Here is a 20,070-nt window from a genome sequence, read left to right as displayed (position 1 = left end):
TGTTTCAATATCGATTGCCATTTTGAAATTGGACAATTTGCCGGAACTACAGTGACCCGACAAATTTTACCAACGATATTAGAGAATCTAAGCCTGAGCAATCTAGTACTTTGTGCAAGTCTGTTTTTCTGCCTATCAGTGATCCCATTGTACTTGAATAATCCTAAAAGGTTTTCCGGTTCCCTCACACTGTTCTTGCACTCTCCCTTCCAGCAAAATAGACTCCATAAAATGGATACAGACTTCTAGAACTGCCAGGTGGAGACCACTGATCTCCCACTATAAAATTAGTGTATCCTAAGCCTATGCTGTTACCTGAAAATGTACATGTATGATGTAGCCTTTACAATGCTATGTATGATTCAGAACTTCATGTCACATCTTTCCTGTTTATAAAAGCTCACTAAAGAGTCAAATTTATGAACCATTTCAAACAATTATGCAGAACATTAATGGGCAAGGAAGGTGAAGGGGAGGAGGTGCTTCTCAAGCAAATTAGCTCTCTCAAGTCTCTGCAATTTTTACTTGGAAGTAGAGTTGATAAATGCTTTGAAACAGACTCTGTTGGGCGACTGTTCCATTCCCCATCTCTGAAAGAGAAGTTTATGCTTTTCTCAAACCCTGCACGTAGAATTGATGCAGATAATATGAATGTGATGGAGGTGCCGCTGGAGTTTGATGATGTAAGTATTTTGTGGTTGGATCGTGTTTAGAACAATCATCCTGAATCCAGTTATTCATGAAAAAGAAACAGAAACTTTAATGTGCCATTCAACAAAGTGAAACCACTGTTCCAGGTTCCAGATTCCAGAGCATAATTTCAGGGGAGTGAGTTGGGGGCTAGATTATGGTTTGCAATGTTCTGATGTCCTGGCCATGGGCAAGTTGTTGGCATTTCTAAAATGATGTGCGAGTCCCCGCTGCCCCCTCTTCCCATGAAGGGATTTAATTTCTTTTATTATTATATATCATTATGAATTGTTGTACTAACAAAGATTGCTGCTTGTTTGGATGTATTAACAGTACAAGGTTTCTGACCATAAACCTAAACTCATTTTAGGATGGCTTGCTGTATTTTATTCCCTATTGTGAGCATAAATTCTGTTGCATAACATGCAGGACCAGTATTAAATATGTTGGGGCCCAGGCAGAAACTTGGAGAGGGTCCCAAAGCCCACCAACAGGCTACATCTCCTTCAGCTTTATGTGGGTTTAGAGCCCAAAGCAATTGCCCTGTTTGCACCCCTAACGCTGGCTCTGGCTGCATGTGTGGTGTTGCTTCGTATTTGCTTGTTAGTGAGGTTGATGGGGTTCTCAACTTGAAATCTATGCATCAGTGACTCAGTCTTTTATTCTGTCAAAATAATATGAGTATATCTACATTAATGAGTCTATAATGCTTTCATAATACTACCACTACTACTAATTATTTCTATAGCGCTACCAGACGCACGCAGCGCTGCACAGAGTCACAAAGAGTAAGAAAACACTCCCTGCTCAAATGAGCTTACAATCTAAACAAGCAAGACAGACAAACAGCCCTTATTTGGGATCATTTCTCTGGCAAAGAATCCTAAGAATTCCAGTCTATTTTTTCTAGCCGATATTTAGCCAGTATGATCATCAGCTCATGTTAAATACCGGCACTTAACATAATCGGTATATTCCTTGCCATTAACCATACAGGTCACCGAGGCGAATTTATGGATACTGCGGTGACTGTGCAGTACTCTCCGATCTCGTAGACCTAAATTCAAAGCATCTGGATCTGGCTTACTACCAACCGTATCCAGATACTTTTGGGGTCAGTCTAAGCAGGTCCAGTTTTACTCAAAGGGGACAATTCTATAACTGAGCACCCTATAATAGCACCTGTGAGCCAAGATGCTGTCACAGAACGCTAAACTAAATTTAGGTGTGGTCACTTACACCGGGTCAATGGCAGGAGTAAATGGGCACACTTAAATGTGGCAGTTATGCACTTTCAGTATTCTGTATAGGACAAAATTCTATGTATGGTGCTGAAAAAAAAAGCGCACTAAGCGCGATTCTATGAACAGCGTTCCGAGTTGGGCCTTGTTTATAGACTAAAACCTAGCACCTGGATCTGCGCCTAACTTTCAGGCATGAGGATTTACACCCACTGAAACCTGTTGTAAATCCTGGGCATTGAACACCTATGCCCCACCCATGTCCTTCCATGACCATGCCCCCATTAGGTATCAGCATCTTTACAGAATAGTGCATAGCAGGATGCATGTCAATTTGGACCGATAATTGATTATTAGCAGCCCATTATTGTACTAATTAGTTCATTACTTAATTAAATTGTGTGCACGCTCAAATTTGCACACACAATTTTGTGTGCCTATATATAGAATCCGGGGGGCTGTGCTCAACTATTAGACACATCTCTGGCCCGCCCATGCTCCTCCCCCTGTGAACGCCTCTTGCATTTACATCCTAAGCCACCCGCACACTTACATTATAGAATAGTGCTGGGTGATAGGTCAAATGCGCGCAAGACACCAGCGTGCGGACAAAAACGTAAAGACAAATCAGCGCAAAGATAATAGCACGCGAGACAATTGAGCTGCGTGCAGCTGCCATTCATATGTGTAAGCATCCACTGATCTGCACAAATGACAGCATTCTATAAATGGAGGTATGAAAATGGCACCTACATATAGGCAACCAGTTATAGAATAAAGGGGAGATGTATTGGGCCATTTAGTAATTTAGGACCAGTTTAACCATCAAACTCTGTCTCAGGGTGCTGGCAATAAGGACACCAAAATCCCCAGCCTCTGGACATCATCAGTGACTTACCTGGACCAAGCCTTTTCCCTCATCTGGGTCTAGTGCAGGGCCGGAATCCAGTCGGGTTTTCAAGATTTCCCCAATGAATATGCATGAGATCTATTTGCATGCACTGCTTTCAATGCATATTCATTGGGGAAATCCTGAAAACCCGACTGGATTCTGGCCCTCGAGGCCCACCCCTGGTATAGTGTCTCTCCATCTCTCTCTCTCAGAGACACTTTCCCCCTTTCTTCCTTCTGCAGTCCGCTCTCTCCCTCCACCTTTCACTGCTTTTCCCTCCTTGATCTTGCATCACTTCCTCTCCTTTTCCTCTCCAGAGTTCTGTAAGCTTTACAGCAGCAGGAAGATAAGTTGCTTATGGTGCCCCTGGGCCTTCCTTCTACCATGTCTTGCCCACAGGAAATTGCTTCAGAGGAGGTAGGATGTGACAAAGGGAAGACACAGGAACTGACTAAAGGCAGCCTGTCTTCATGCTCACATTGCAATGCCAGGGTGCAAGGGTGGAATGTAGACAGAGCTGGGAGGTAGCTGGTTAGCAGAAATATTTAGTCCTAATTTTATTTAGATAATTATTCAGTTTGTAGTAGTAGTGTGGACCAAATACAATGGGACTAAATATAGAAGTGCAAGGATGTCTCAGTCACCATCAGATAAAGACTGATCACTGCCACTATGTTCCCAATCACGACATATGGCTGAGAGGCTTGGACACTCATGAAAGCAGATTGAAGAAAAAATAGACATCTTCGAGCTGTGGTGCTAGAGAAGGCTTCTAGAATCCCACAGACATCTAGAATCGCCAACAAAGATGTTCTTGATCATATAAACCCAGAGTTGTCCCTGGAAGGCAAGATTACCAGACAGAAGCTGACTTATTTTGGACATGTGAAGAGGGCGAATTCACTAGAAAAGGAAGTACTACTCAAAATGGTCAGTGGTAAAAGAAAGCAGGGGAGACCAAAGGCCCATTGACTGGATATCATCATGAATGACACGGGAATGAACATTAAGCAATTGCAAGAAGCTGTGGAAAACAGGGAAGCATGGCAAGGACTGGCCTACAGAGTATCCAAGGGTCAGACATGACTGAATGGATAGTAGTAGTAGTAGTAGTCTGGTCAACTTATGGTGGATTATGTTAGCCTTCCAAAACTGTCCCAAATCCCACTGTACCTATATATAGATGACACCTGCAGACATAAGGGTTATTAGTGTGGTGTACAGTTAGGTCCAGTAGGTTTTGGGTAGATTTTAGAGGGCTCACCATACAGTATAAAGGGGTTTTGGTGAGATGTGTACAGGGCACCTTTTTAGGTGCAGTTCACTGTAGTGCCTGCGGGGGTGCCCCACTGCTCTGCTGGGATGTCTGTGTGGCCAGTGTACTACAAATGCTGCCTACTACATCCTAATGGCTTGTTTTGTGCATTTTATTTTTGGGTGTTTTTTTTTTTTTAATGGTTCAAAAAGACAGATGCACATCTAACACTCGCCAGTTGTCCCTGCCCTCGGTTCACCTGGCAAGATTGACTTCGACACGTAATTCTGCTTTTTTGCTTCTGCACCTTATTTATGGAATTCCCTTCCTATTGAATTATGAACTGAACTCTCTTACTAAGGGGTCCTTTTACTAAGGTGCGCTAGCCGCTTTAGCGTGCTAAACGCTAACACGTCCACAGACTATAATGGACGCGTTAGTGTTTAGTGCACGCTAAAACGGCTAGCGCACCTTAGTAAAAGGACCCCTAAATATAGAAGTCTCTTGAAAACTTATCATTTCAATTTAGCATATTCTTAGAAGAATATGAGTTTCTTGCTGTAACTAGATTTTCTTGGATTAGAACCTGGGGAGGGATTCCAGACTGCAGCTTTTTTATATTTTATTTTTATATTGTTATATTTAATTTATCTTTCCTTTTGACAACGGAGCCCCTTTCTTTCGGTTTGTTTTTAAATGTGTAAACTGCTCTGCTGTTATTGCGAAGGGCGATCTATAAGTTCCATCAATAAACATATGCATAAATGGCCATTTTTGAAAACAAAAGATGTCCGTTTTGAAAATGGTCATGTTCACTACTGGATTTTTGTGCGTGTTCTGCAAAATATCCAAACTTAGTTTTGGATATCATATCGAAAGTACCCCTCTATATCATCACTATTATGCCCATCTATGGGTTTTTAATTTGGAAAAATGTGGCCTTTTACATACTCTCAAAGTACTATCTGAATCCCACTCCGGGAATTCTGGTGGCGACTTTTTCTTCTGGTTTTACTGGAGGATCCGATGATTGCAAATGCTAGAGATTTGAAGAGGTAAGCTTTTTCCCCTTATCCGACCACATCTGCTGCAGCTGAAATGGTAAACAGTTTCTATTTGAGTACTGGGTGTTTTCCCCACCCACACTGTGCATTCAAGCTGCACTGTCTTGGCCTCATTCTCTGTTACAGTAAGCTGAACAGTACCATAGTGAAACTTACCCAAGATCCATTTCAAGATTACAAATGATTATAAAGCACTCACTACAATAGATGGCTTCTAAACACGCTGCACCTTCAAGGTCCTGCTCCTCGCTTTCAAAACCTTCCATGAAACGATTCCGTACTACAAGAAAACTAAACTACAAATCTACTTCCCAAAATGACCACTGAAGTCCCAAGGAGAAAAACGACTGACCATACCTTCTGGCCGCTCCCTCAAAACTGAAACTGCCCGCAAATGCTCCTACTCACATTTCATACCCAAACTTTGGCACACGATCCCTCTATCTGTCAGATCACTAGATGGACTTTGGAGCTCCAGGAAGGCCGTGAAAACCTTCTTCTTTACTAACCCAGCGCCTTCAAGTCATTCACTCTGAAATGCCACCCAGTCAACTCACCTATGTCACTTAATTTCACCAGATGCTACTTAGTACATATGTTTTATTGTCATGTCTATATTGTAATTTATGTAAAATGTCATCTCTGCTCTGTCTGGATTATTATGGATGTACTTTGTAACCTGTTCTGGGCTCTTTTGGGAGGACGGACTAAAAATCGAATAAATAAATAAAACAGGGGTGACTCAAAAGTCTGTACAGTTCTAACAATTCCCAGTTAGTGTCACTGCAAATACAATGGCCAATGACAATAAGAAAGCTCATATCCCCTTGTTTCCCATCAGGTGTCATTAGGGGATGGGATGATACAGAAATACTGACTATTAGGGGGATCATGGTTATTCACAGTTAAGAATCATATAGGAGTACTAGAATGGTGTGCTAATGAGGAGCGGTAGAGGGGTGGCCCAGTGGTTCAAGCTACTGCCTCAGCACCCTGAGGTTGTGAGTTCAATCCCAGCTGACTTCCCATGATACTGGGCAAGTCAATTTTGGTCTCCTTATCTCAAAAAAGGTATAACGACACTAGAAAAGGTTCAAAGGAGAGCAACCAAGATGATAAAGGGGATGGAACTCCTTTAGTATGAGGAAAGACTAAAAAGGTTAGGGCTCTTCAGCTTGGAAAAGAAGACGGCTGAGGGGAGATATGATTAAAGTCTACAAAATCCTGAGTGAAGACTAAGGGATACTCAAAGTTACAGGGAAATACTTTTAAAACCAATAGGAGAATTTTTTTTTTTCACTCAAAGAATAGTTAAGCTCTGGAACACGTTGCCAGAGGTTGTGGTAAGAGCAGATAACGTAGCTGGTTTTAAGAAAGGTTTGAACAATTTCCTGGAGGAGAAGTCCATAATCCGTTATCGAGAAAGACATGGTGAAAGCCACTGCTGGTCCCTGGATCGGTAGCATGGAATGTTGCTACTCTTTGGGATTGGCCACCTTGAAGATGGGCTACTGGGCTTGATGGACCATTGGTCTGACCCAGTAAGGCTATTCTTATGTCATATTGTTATACTCCTACTAACACTAAACCTCAGTTCTGCCATTGATTTAATAGATTATGCCCTTCTTCTGCATAGATAATAGGACAAAGAACTCATTCATATTGTTTATTGTTCTGGAAACCAGATTCCTAGGGGATTTAATGAGATCTGCCTCATGTTCCTCCCTCGTGAGATGCCTCAGGCCTCCATTCTTGGACATATTCTTTTAAATATATTTTTGTTTTCATTGAAAACCCTGCTACAATCCTCGTTTCCAGTGGCGTAGTAAAGGAGGGGGTACGGTCCGCCCCAGGCGCAGTCTTCCTAAGGGTGTGGCAGCGGCACCCCTCTTCCTCACTGCCCCTTCCCCCGCTCCTCTCCTTGCCGCATGCATCCCTTGCCTTCCCCTGTATCTTTTAGCCGCTGTCTCTGACATCACTTCTGGGACCCGCCCTAGGAAGTGATGTCAAAGGGTGAGCGACACCGACGTGGGCAGCATGTTGCTCACGCCAGAGACGTTTAATAGGTACATGGAAAGGGAAGGGGGCACGTACGCTGCAGGGGAGGGGCACTGCTCACCCTTACTATACCTCTGTTTATTTTATTCCATTTATTGATGCAATGCTATCCAGCTTTTGCTTACCAGGCACAAAGTCTTACTGCCTGTCTATAGCAAACTGATTGACATTAAATTCTAGCCAAACAGAAGCCATGATTTTCTCCAGATTCCAACCTTCTCTACAGATTTCTGCATCGAAGAAAGCTCTATTACTATCAGGGATAAAATTCAAGTCTTAGATATACGGATGCATAATCGATTGTCTTTGCTTTTATCTCACCAGTCTTCTAAAGAAACCATTTTCTACTGTATGGTTGATTAAACTGGTGTTATAGCAAAAAGACCCAAGTATTGTGATAATCAAATATGTCAAATGAACACTTTCACAAGAAATGTAAATGAAACATCTAAAGGATGTCCATAGCTCCATGCCAGCTTAATCATAAAGTGCAATACAAAAAGCAGAGGAAAAAGCCTCAGACTGAGGCCTCCCACCACCACAATGGTGGTTTAAGGTGGTTAGGCGATAATCTCACTGGCAAAAAAAACCTCTGTAATGTTGCAAATAGATAAAAGCAATATTGCTCAGTGCCATTTAAATTTATTTAGATAATATGCACTTAAAGATAGAGGAAAAATCTTTTCCACTTATCTGTTGTTGATCGGTACACCATTGTGGTGGTGGGATGGCCTCAGTCTGAGGCTTTTTCCATGGCACTTTATGATTAAGCTGGCACGGAGCTATGGACATCCTTTAGACCAGGGCTGTCCAAGTCCGGTCCTCGAGATCTACAGGCAGGCCAGGTTTTCAGGATATCCACAATGAATATTCATGAGAGAGATTTGCCTGCACTGCCTTCCTGGTATGCAAATCTTTCTCATGCATGTTCATTGTGGATATCCTGAAAACCTGGCCTGCCAGTAGATCTCGAGGACCGGATCTGGGCAGCCCTGCTTTAGACCAGTGATTCCCAACCCTGTCCTGGAGGAACACCAGGCCCATCGGGTTTTCAGGCTAGCCCTAATGAATATGCATGAGAGAGATTTGCATATGATGGAAGTGATAGGCATGCAAATTTGCTTCATGCATATTCATTAGGGCTAGCCTGAAAACCCGATTGGCCTGGTGTTCCTCCAGGACAGGGTTGGGAACCACTGCTTTAGACGTTTCATTTACATTTCTTGTGAAAGTGTTCATTTGATTAAACTGGTGTGCCATTTTTGACATAGTGAGATTGCATCCCCTTGGGGGTTTTCTTTCCCTTTGTTGATCAGCAGATTGGATGACTACAAAACAGTGCTTTCACATAAGACTTTGAAATTATGGCATGCCAGTTGTCAGATTTATTGTTGCTGAATCCACTGACATGTATATTTTGCTATAGTACCCACGGTGGTTGGCACAGAGCTCGTGATGACTACTTCGAGTTTCCGACCAATAATTCATTAAAGTCTCCATATTGCATATTGCTTGGTGATATAAATTTACATGTGGAAGATCAATCATCTTCTGCAGTTAGAGAATTTTTAAGTCATTTAATTTCAGTGGGTTTCACCATTCTTGTCTTTTCTCAAATGCACCAGTTGGGCCACCATTTAGATCTGGTTACTTTTGCAAGTAGCGAGGTTGTTTGGCTGCATAAGAACATAAGAATTTGCCTCCACTGGGTCAGACCAGAGGTCCATCGCGCCCAGCAGTCCGCACCCGCGGTGGCCCATCAGGTCCATGACCTGTCATATTTACTTGATTTAGCCCTATAGCCCCCTTGTTTTTATCTTTACTCTTTCCATACTCTTATCTACCCTTATCTGTATCCCTCAATCCCCCTATCCTTCAGGAATCCATCCAATCCCTCTTTGAATCCCCGTAGCGTACTCTGCCCGACCACTTCCTCCGGGAGCGCGTTCCATGTGTCCACAACCCTCTGTGTGAAGAAGAACCTCCTGGCATTGGTTCTAAACTTGTCCTCTTCCAGTTTCTCCGAGTGCCCTCTTGTGCCTGTGGTTCCCCGTAGTTTGAAGAATCTATCCTTGTCTACTTTCTCCATACACCTCATGATCTTGAAAGTTTCTATCATATCTCCCCTAAGCCTCCTCTTTTCCAGGGAGAAGAGTCCCAACTTATCCAGCCTGTGTCTTGAAGGCCAAGTGTATGGTCTGATCATTATTTGTGAACTTTTACTCTAAAGTGGAAACAACAATTCCGTGTTAGACATAGATCATTTGATTTATCACATTCTTCTCAATCGGGTTTTAGACCTCTGCTCAGAGACTGTTCCGGCATCATTACTGGATGATTTATATAGCCTTTTCAGAAAAGGCCGAGGGACACTACTATTACAGTTTGATCTTAGTAGTGCTTTCAACCTGATTCAATTGGAATAACTGGTCATGTATACCAATGGTTTCATGACTTTTATGTTGTATACACTTGTTTAACAAAACTGGTTTATTTTGTGGGTTGACTGTTACAATTCCTCCAGTTCTTCGACCCTTTGTGTTTTATTGTAGTTGCTAAAGACACCATTTTAAGGTGCACTAGGTGTGTGTTAGTGCCTAATGCAGCTTACTAAAAGGATCTTTTAATCCATGGCTGTGTAATTCTACAAAATGCAGTTGCTGCTTATGTGTCCAAGTAGCGCTACTCAAGACAACACAAAGAGGCATTTATCTGCAAATATTCTCACAGGCAAAACCATAGAGCAGACCAATTATGTCAAGGAAACTGCAATTTATTAAATTAGCCCAACCCGAAGTGGCCACGTTTCGCCCTCAGGCTGCGTCAGGGGGAAATTGCGAGAAGGAGGAAAAAGAAATCACTCCCCTCTTCTTTTGAGGCAAATCACTCTCTCACATTCACAAAAACAAGCAGGTACCCTTTTTTTTTCTTTCTTTCTTTTTTTTTTTTTAAACAAAACCACATTCATACAGTAAGAGAACTTTTATATTTTTAATAAAAGTCCATTTGAGGAACGTCGTCATTCCAGTGTTTTTTGGTTTTCCGTAAGAGAAAAGATGCCATCTTGGCTTTTTGAATCCTCCTTGATTTTGTGAATGTGAAAAAGTGCTGCATCTTGTATACATTCCGGGTCCTCGCTGACTCTACCATGAAATTGTCCACGCACTAACCAGACAGTGCCATGGCAGTCAGAAGAAATATTCAGTGTATGGTCCAGTTAAGTGCCGCTGAATATTTCCTCCCAGCCTGTTTGAGGTTTCCTCTCCCTTTGAATATTTATCCTAAGAAATATTGCCCCCCCCCATCCCCCCCTTACTGCAGTTAAAAGTGTGGGGTAGTTAGGTCAAACGAGTAAAAACATTGCGCAGAGATTGCCTTTTCAAATCATTGTAAGTACTTAGCGACTCAAGCAGCCAAACTAGACAACCAAGTCTCCAATCTACTGATGGCATCCCCAGACTACAATGATTGACTACAAAATAGAGAGATAACTTTCTTTGTAATCTGTGATGATATTAGCGATATATTCATATATTCACAGCTATAATGCAATTAGAAATTATTCCATTTATAATTGTGCAAAATAGATTATTTAAATTATTTGTGAAGTGCTCAGACCAAGAAACCCATATAATAGTGATGTCACTACAATGAGGTTTTCAAGGGGACCATCATCGCCTCCACAAGTCCCCGGCCCTCCCTATGTATATATTAAAGCGTATCTAAAACCTATCTGGTAAGTGTATCCAGCTTATTGTACTTATCTTAATTAGGGAGCATTGTTGATATTAACTCTCATTGGTGACTTGTGAAAATAAAAATGTAAGTGCTTCAGTAAAATCCTGAATGTTTTTTTTCTTATCTGATTAAGTTCCCGTCCCTCCGACCCGGATTTCGTCTCTTCGTCAGGGAGGGATACTGGTGAGGGCTCACTGAATACAGGAACAGTCAAAGTGGACGGGCTTAATGTAATGTAATGTAATGTAATTTATTTCTTATATACCGCTACATCCGTTAGGTTCTAAGCGGTTTACAGAAAATATACATTAAGCTTAGAAATAAGAAAGGTACTTGAAAAATTCCCTTACTGTCCCGAAGGCTCACAATCTAACTAAAGTACCTGGAGGGTAATAGAGAAGTGAAAAGTAGAGTGAGAGGGAAAATAAAAATAAAATAAACATTTTAACAAGACAGCATTGATCTAAATACTTTGGAAGGTAGAAGAGAGGAGAGAAAGGAATAGAAGCAGAAGGGGGAGCCGTTGAACAGTAGAATTCTGGAGAAATTTAAATGATAGAAATAGAACAAAACAAAGACAAAAGGCAAAACAAGATAAATCATAAGCTGGAAAGAAAAATAAAATAATCAGATAAGAAAAAAACATTCAGGATTTTACTGAAGCACTTACATTTTTATTTTCACAAGTCACCAATGAGAGTTAATATCAACAATGCTCCCTAATTAAGATAAGTACAATAAGCTGGATACACTTACCAGATAGGTTTTAGATACGCTTTAATATATACATAGGGAGGGCCGGGGACTTGTGGAGGCGATGATGGTCCCCTTGAAAACCTCATTGTAGTGACATCACTATTATATGGGTTTCTTGGTCTGAGCACTTCACAAATAATTTAAATAATCTATTTTGCACAATTATAAATGGAATAATTTCTAATTGCATTATAGCTGTGAATATATGAATATATTCCCAGACTACAAAACATTTAGAAAAGAAATAAAGACCATTCTCTTCAAGAAATCCCTGAAAAAAAACTTAACACCGCAAGTTTAATTCCTTCCTCTCACTAAATCCCCAACCCCAAAACAACCAGCCCTACCTCTTTACTTTCCTTGAAAATGACCATCTTCAATAACTCTTTTGTAATCCGCCTTGAACCGCAAGGTAATGGCGGAATATAAATCCCTAATGTACTTTTATCACTGACTCTGCACCTGTCTCAAGGCAGGTACTGTACATTCATAGTGTGGATAAAAAGCTTCATTTATTGGGACTCAGATAAGTCTAGTGAATGGACTGTGATTTGTGATTATTGTGTGCTGGGATCTAGAAACATAGAAAGATGACGGCAGAAAAGGGCCATAGCCCATCAAGTCTGCCCACTCTACTGACCCGCCCCCCCTAAGTCTACTCTCCTAGAGATCCCACACCTAATGACCCAATTCCTTAACTCGACCCTCGTAGGGATCCCACATAGACATCCCATTTATTCTTACAATCTGGCACGCTGTTGGCCTTGATCACCTGTACTGGAAGCTCAAGGCCAACAGCATGAATGAAATGATTTCCCTTATATCTTTTTCAATTTTTTTTTTTTTTTGCACTTTAGCACGCAGCACTTTTTGATATTTTTTGAAATTATTCATTTAAGGGGCGGGGCTTTTTTGAGCCGGTTTTTTCGGCCCTTTATTTTGCTCTTAAAGCCTCTCACTGAGCATTTACTCACAATAGTTATTTATTGCTATAGAGACTGAATGATGTACAGGGCAGGACTTATTAAGGTCTTCTAAACCTGGTGCTGGTCACCTGAGAGTCTTTTGTCCGGGGCCATAAAAAGTTATACGGTGGTATTAATGCCTTTAACTTTGGCCCGTACTGAAGTGTCTCTACTTGACTAATTTTCATTCATTTATAGCCAGTGGATGTTCTTTAAGAGCTCAATACAGGGCGTTGCCAATTTTTTTTCTGTTTTGTTATATTATAATTTTGGCAGGTTTGGGTTTTTTTTTAGAGTTTTTTTGGGTGCACTTTATATTACCCATCTACCCTACCAAGTCACCTCTTGTGGTATAATATGGAGCCTACACTGTGCAAGATCCCACTGCTATACTATGTCTGACCACACCATGCTTTCTCAGACAATGCTTGCCACATTTTGTCATACTGTCCCCTTTCTCTCATTCTACTATACTATATATACAGGTACATTAGACAGATTGTGAGTCCACCGGGACAGACAGGGAAAAATGCTTACCTGAATAAACTCATGTAAACCGTTCTGAGTTCTCCTGGGAGAATGGTATAGAAAATTGATAAATAATAAATAATAATAATATACATATTGTATCTTTCATACTATAATTGCCACTCTAATTCTACTGCGCTACATTCTCATGCTATGCCCACTACACGATGTTTGCCGTCTCATGTCTACCATGCTGGGTTCTACCTTGTAACATACCATACTGTCATGTCATACTAGGTTAGCCACAATTGTATGTTTTCTATATAAGGTTTGCTATACTATATATGCCATGCTATACTTGTATATATAATATTAAGTTATGTTAACCACACTTATAATACAATGTTTGTCATGCTATGTCTCATCATACCATGTTGTGTTTTGCCATGCTTTGTTGACTGTTTTGCCATCCCTGTCAGACAATGTCCTGCCATGCCATGTTTGCCAACACCTTGTATAAAAAAAAACACTTTAATACAGGGGTGTCCAACTTTTTGGCTTCCCTGGGCCGCATTGGCCGAAAAAAAATGTTTCTGGGGCCGCACAAATGCGCAAACGCTGCAGCAAGACAGAGGAGGGAGCTGACAAGGCGGTAAACACCCAGGGGCAGCAGAGGAAAATACAGCATTGCCCTCGATCGGGGCCACACAAAATACTTCACGGGGCCACGTGCGGCCCTCAGGCCGCAGGTTGGACACCACTGCTTTAATATGTGTATAAACTTGTAACCCATCAGAGCTCACCTGGGAGGACGGGATATAAAACCAAATAAATAAATAAATGGAAATTCTGTGAGTACAAAGTATTTGCCTGTCTGCAAGTTCCCCCTCCCCCACAATATTCTTATCGCCCTTCCCATCTGTCCCTTCCAATCGTCTTCTGAAGCGTCACATGTGTTCTGTGTTTCTGTAAAGAAAACCCCAGTCTGGTTTTTCCTGATCTGGCTGGGCCTAATCTATTTTTGATAAAGAGGGGACCCTCTTTGTCTTTATAAAGAAAAACAAAACAAAACAGATCTCTCTTTGAAGCTTTGGGGTTCTAAATGCCCATATTGGAAAAGGGGGAAAAGGACTGGGACTTCTCATGAGCAGGACCATCAGAGTGGAATAAGCTACCTGTGTACTTAAGGTGTCTTACAAACTAAACTGAAACTTAATTGTATAGACCGGGTCTTCAACCAAAAGGTGCTCGACTTGGTTTACAATAATATAAGTATAGTACATAAGTATGGAAGAAGAATGTAATCTTGAATGGCTTAGTTTCCAAAGTGTTTAGTGAACAAGAAAGTTTTCGGAGCTTTCCGAAATAAAACAAAGGGACCTAGACTTCTAAGTGAAAGCGGTAACTCATTCCAGAGCTCAGTTAGTTTGAAAATGAAAGAATTTAAGCGACTGTTAAAAAAAAACAAAAAAACACATCTTTTTTGTAATATGAAATATGGTGCTTAGTGATGTTGGTTCTGACAGCAGATTTTTTATGGGTGTCTGTTTGTATTACTATTGTTTTCTTATGTAGGAATTTATTGTAATTTGCCTTGGATTAAAACTGACTCAAAATAATAAATTGAAATTATAGCACTGATTTTTTAGGACATCTGAATTCCTGATTAAAAAAACCAAAATCTAGTCTTAGAGAAATTTCAAGCATCGAGATAAAGCAGTATATTTCTGCGTCTCGATGGCCACGAATTTGGACTTGGAGGATGAGATGTACGGCGTCAGCATCTATGAGACAAACCTGGTTTTTCTTGTTACATAGATCTTTTTGGACCCCTGTTAGGTTACAGAAGTGGAACAGTTCTAAATCTAATAGATGCTGGCACTGTCATCTTAACATTGGGACATTGGATCATCTGTTGTTCTATTGTCCTTTGATACTCAGCTTCTGGAAGTCAGTATAGGGACAGATTAACCTCATATTGGAATCGACAATCCCATTGAGTTATGAGGTAATTATATGTGGAACACTACTGTATGTTAAGCCCCCCCATGAATCGGTATAAATGCTGGGTTTTTCTGATTATGACTGGGGTAGTCTTACAGATGATAACTCGAAATTGGGAAAACTGTGATCGTCTTAAGTTTTCCTTTTGGTGGGTGAACTTATGTTTAAGTTACAGGTATGAGAAGATGAATGCAGACATTCTAGAGCAGGGGTGTCCAATGTCGGTCCTCGAGGGCCGCAGTCCAGTCGGATTTTCAGGATTTCCCCAATGAATATACATGAGGTCTATTTGCATGCACTGCTTTCATTGTATGCTAATAGATCTCAAGCATATTCATTGGGAAAATCCTGAAAACCCGACTGGATTGCGGCCCTCGAGGACCGACATTGGACACCCCTGTTCTAGAGCATGCTAAGATATTTAACTTAGTTTGGGGTCCATTAACATCATTTGTACAATTGTTATAGTTCTGTTAGCTTTCTTTTATTGGTATAATTCAGACACATCGGGGGGGGGGAGGGATGTATCTTTAGGGTGATTCTTTAAGATAATTGTTGGATGGAGGGCTTATATTGTTGTACTAATACTGATTGTATTTAAGTGCTTATATATTATTATTACTGATGTGAACATTGTGTTGCACTTTTTTTAGTAATAAAAATTAATAAAGATTAAAAAAAAAGAAATTGAAATTATATACCACCTTTTTGTAGTTTTACAACCACACTCAAAGCAGTTTACATACAGGTACTTCAAGCATTTTGCTAATACTGTAAACAGAAAAAAGAAGCACCCATTTGGTTCCGCGTGAAGTGAGAAACCACTGCCACCTGATTTCTGGTCTACATCACTCTTATTGTTAAGAGTCCCATGTTAGTGCATTCTTGAACTCAGAACAGCTACATAGGAGTCAGCCTGGGATTTCTAATGCTCATTTTATTACATTCTGGGGTTGTTTTTCTTTTACAGAGACACACCATAGGTTTTATGTAAAAGGCTTGTACGGGGTCAAATTTTCTTGGCAGAGACAAGAACATGTGCACTAGAGAATGACACGGTGAAAAAATTGGTCCCCGTCACCGCCCCGTCCCCGTCTCACCATCCTCTGCACCGCCCCGTCACCGCCATTCCCTTCACCGCCCCGTCACCGCCACTGCCACCCCATTCACCGCCCCGTCACCGCCACTGCAACCCCATTCACCGCCCCGTCACCGTCACCGCTGCATATATAAAAGCCTCAAACGGGTACGATTTTAAATACTTTTCTTTATTTACGTATAAAGGAAACATTCTTTAAAACTTTAAAACTTAGTTAAATATTAGTTAATAACTATACAAAAACAAACACGACATGTACTTTTAATGCTTACAATGTTAGCCTACATGGTAAGTAGACGCGGCCGCTGTACCTAATCGCGGCAAATCGTGTACCTAATCGTGTACCAAATCGTGTACCTAATCGCGGTCACTATGCTAATCGTGATTAGCATAGTGACCGCGGCTACGGCTGCAAGTCTCCCCTCCCCCCAGCGATCACGGCAGGAGGGCACCCAACCCCTCCTGTAGACCCCCCCCAACGGCCCTCCCGACAATCGCAGCAGAAGGGTACCCAACCCCTCCTGCCGGTCCTCCCAATGGCCTCCCCTAAGATCGCCGGCAGGAGGGTACCCAACCCCTCCTGCTGGACCCCCCCCCCAACGAACCCTCCCACCCCGGAACCCCCTTAGTCTTACTTTCCAAGTTGGACTGGACGGCTCCTCACACGTATGGCCAGCAGGCTTGCCTCCGTCCAAATGAGGCGGGCCCGCCCCTACCCTGCCCAACCCACAGGATCCTAGGGCCTGATTGGTCTAGGCACCTAAAGCCACTCCCGCTATAGGAGGGGCCTTAGGTGCTTGGGCCAATCAGGCCCTAGGATCCTGTGGGTTAGGCAGGGGAGGGGAGGGGCGGGCCCGCCTCATTTGGACGGAGGCAGGCCTGCTGGCCAGACGAGCGAGGAGCTGTCCGGTCCAACTTGGAAAGTAAGACTAAGGGTGGTGTTTCGGGATGGCGGGGTTTGTTGGGGGAGGGTCCGGCAGGAGGGGTTGGGCACCCTCCTATTGGTGATATAGGGGGCCGTTGGGGGGGCCGGCAGGAGGGGTTGGGCACCCTCCTACCAGTGATCATAGGGGGGGCTGTTGGGGAGCTGGCAGGAGGGGTTGGATATCCTCCTGCTGCGATCGTCGGGAGGGCCGTTGGGGGGGTGTTGGGGTAGGCAGGAGGGGATGGGTACCCTCCTGCCGCGATCGTTGGGGAGGGCTGGTTCTGTCGGCATGAAGGGCTGAGCACCTTCCTGCCGGCGATCGTCGGGGGGGGGGCGGGTTCTATTGGCAGGAAGGGTTGATCTGACAAATGAGGAGCCAGTATATTGGGGGGCGGAGTCAATGCGGCAACGTGCAGGTGAAACACAGGTAAATAGCGGTTCCTAGAAGGGGGGACATTGGCCTGCGGGGACAAATCTATTCACCGTTTTTGCGGGCGGTGAAAGGATTTGTCCCCGCGTCTGCGGCGATTTGCTAATGAGGTCACCATAACCCGCAGCCAAACCGCAGCCACGCAGCGGTTCGCTGCGGGGATCGCTCCCCGTGTCATTCTCTAATGTGCACCACAGAAATCTTCCTATGTGCAATAGTATTTTGGACAGGATAGCCTCAATGTTTTCTCAAGTCTAATTTCTGGTGGAGAGATACAGTATAGGATAAGGATCACATGATGAACAGTTCCAACAAACAAGGCACCTGACTAATTTTGGGTCTTCTTTTGCAGGGCAGTTTCAGTTCAAGCTATAACTATGAGCTCAGCAACAATTCTGATGACTACGTCTGTCTAGGAGTCACTGTCTCCTCCTTGGACACAAATAATATCTACTCTTTCCAAAAAATCTTCATCCCTTTGGTCTACATCCTAGCGTTCATCCTGGGGACTGTCGGGAATGGATTAGTGTTGCTTGTCCTAAAACAGTATAAGAGCACTCGCACAACTACGGAGAATTATCTCCTCCATTTGGCTGTAGCTGACCTCCTGTTGCTCTTCTCCCTACCCTTCGTGGTGGTTGAAACCATAACAGGCTGGATCTTTGGGCTTTTTCTCTGCCGAACCATCAGCACCATTCACAAGGTAAATTTCTATTGCAGCAGTCTGCTGCTGGGCTGCATCAGTGTGGATCGTTACTTGGCCATTGTACATGCCGTCCATACCTACAGGAAGCGGAAGGCTCTTTCCATCCACATAACCTGCCTTGTCATTTGGCTTTTCTGCCTGTTGCTTGCCTTGCCATATTTGTTCATTGTTGAGGTAAAGACAGACCACAGAAATGTCAGCAGTTGCACGTTCTCCGAGCTGAACTTCCAGAGCAATGGCTGGTGGCAAGCTAGTCATTTTATGCATCACTTTGTTGGTTTCTTGATACCCTTGATCGTTATGTGCTTCTGCTATTCAGCCATTATCAGAACTTTGTGGCAGTCTCATCGTTTTGAGAAGCAGAAAGCAGTGCGAGTTGCCATTGTGATCACCGGGGTTTTCTTTATTTGCTGGATTCCTAACAACATTGTCATCTTCATGCACACCTTGATGGAACTGGAAGTTATTTCACTTTGCAGCGTCCACCAGCCTTTGTCCATTGCTATCCTGGTGACAGAATTCATTGGCTTCCTGCATTGCTGCCTCAACCCCATCCTTTATGCCTTCATTGGGGTAAAATTCCGTAATGATCTTCTCCGAATCTTGCATAAGCTGGGTTGTCTGAGCCAGAACACCCTCCAGCGGACCGTCCACCTAGACAGGCGGGGAAGTGGTACCGAGTGTGAGACTGCGACATCTGTTTCTGTCTTCTAAAATGTCTTTTTGCGGACTGGATGAAAGGGGGCTCAGAACAACTAGGTCGGTGACTCTTCCTAAGGATAACTTGTGAGTTCTTGGTTAAGGCGGTAAGAACTGATTCTGCCAGGGAGGATTAGCATTGCCCCTCACATGGAATATTTTAGAGAGACAAGAGGTGGTATCTCCACAGGTCAGGCTGAAAGACAGAATTCAGTTGTTTTTGGATCAGAGATCTAGAGCTTTCCTTCTAACACAAGTCTCTGAATTGTCTTCCTCCTGCCCAAAGCTTCTCAGTATATCTGTCCATATGGGATATGAGTCCTGCAGTGTGAATGTGTTTTAGATTTGTAGAATTTTTGTTTTGCTTATAGTGTATTCACTTTGTGGGTATCCCTAGTGTGACTTAAAATGTGCTTCTTTTTTCTGAGATTCATGAATGTACATTAATCAATCTATTTTGTCTTCTGGGTTTAAACTAGAAAGCTTTTAGTTCGCATAAAAAGTACGAAGTACTACTAGGGTTTTTTTTCTCTTAGGTGTAAAACTTTTTATTTCACAATCATTACAAATATACAGTAAAACCTTGGATTGCAAGTAACTTGGTTTGCAAGTGTTTTGCAAGACAAGCAAAACATTTGATTACATTTTAACTTGATATACAAGCAATGTCTTGCAATACAAGTACATATAGTATGCACACATCACAACTGAGCTGATGTGTCTTCTCTCTCTGACGCTACAAGAGTGTAGTGACTGTTCTAAACGAGCAAAGTCTTGCAATACGAGTACATACAGTATACTCGTGTCACATTATCACAACTGAGCCAATGGTTCTCTCTCTGACGCTGCAAGAGTGCAGTGAGTGTTCTAAATGAGCGAGGTCTTGCAATACAAGTACGTATAGTATTTTGTATTAATGTTTTTGGGTCGTGGAACGAATCGTCTGAGTTTCCATTATTTCTTATGGGGAAATTCGCTTTGATATACAAGTGTTTTGGATTATAAGCATGGTTTCAGAAAGAATTATGCTCGTAAACCAAGGTTTTACTATACTACATTTCTCATTTTATTTCCTTAGGT

General features: G+C 42.4%; 1 protein-coding gene across 1 annotated transcript; it reads left to right on the top strand.

Moving 5' to 3' along the window:
* Positions 1-452: 452 nt before the first annotated feature.
* Positions 453-19,680, top strand: CXCR5 (C-X-C motif chemokine receptor 5). Its single transcript, XM_033918677.1, has 2 exons — positions 453-683; positions 17,938-19,680. Exons 1-2 carry the CDS (start codon positions 453-455, stop codon positions 19,003-19,005), a joined length of 1,299 nt encoding a protein of 432 aa, XP_033774568.1. The 3' UTR covers positions 19,006-19,680.
* The last annotated feature ends 390 nt before the right edge of the window (positions 19,681-20,070 follow it).

The sequence above is a fragment of the Geotrypetes seraphini genome, chromosome 13 (genome assembly GCF_902459505.1).
Source record: "Geotrypetes seraphini chromosome 13, aGeoSer1.1, whole genome shotgun sequence".
In the NCBI taxonomy this organism is placed as follows: domain Eukaryota; kingdom Metazoa; phylum Chordata; class Amphibia; order Gymnophiona; family Dermophiidae; genus Geotrypetes; species Geotrypetes seraphini.
Note: the sequence above shows the minus strand (reverse complement) of the source record. Positions and strands in the feature narration are given on the sequence as shown.

What these genes read in the sequence shown, in the direction of transcription:
- CXCR5 (XM_033918677.1), top strand. Translation starts at nt 453, where the DNA reads ATGGGCAAGGAAGGTGAAGGGGAGGAGGTGCTTCTCAAGCAAATTAGC. An exon ending in TGCCGCTGGAGTTTGATGAT is followed by an intron (nt 684 to 17,937) that starts GTAAGTATTTTG and finishes CTTCTTTTGCAG; the next exon opens with GGCAGTTTCAGTTCAAGCTA.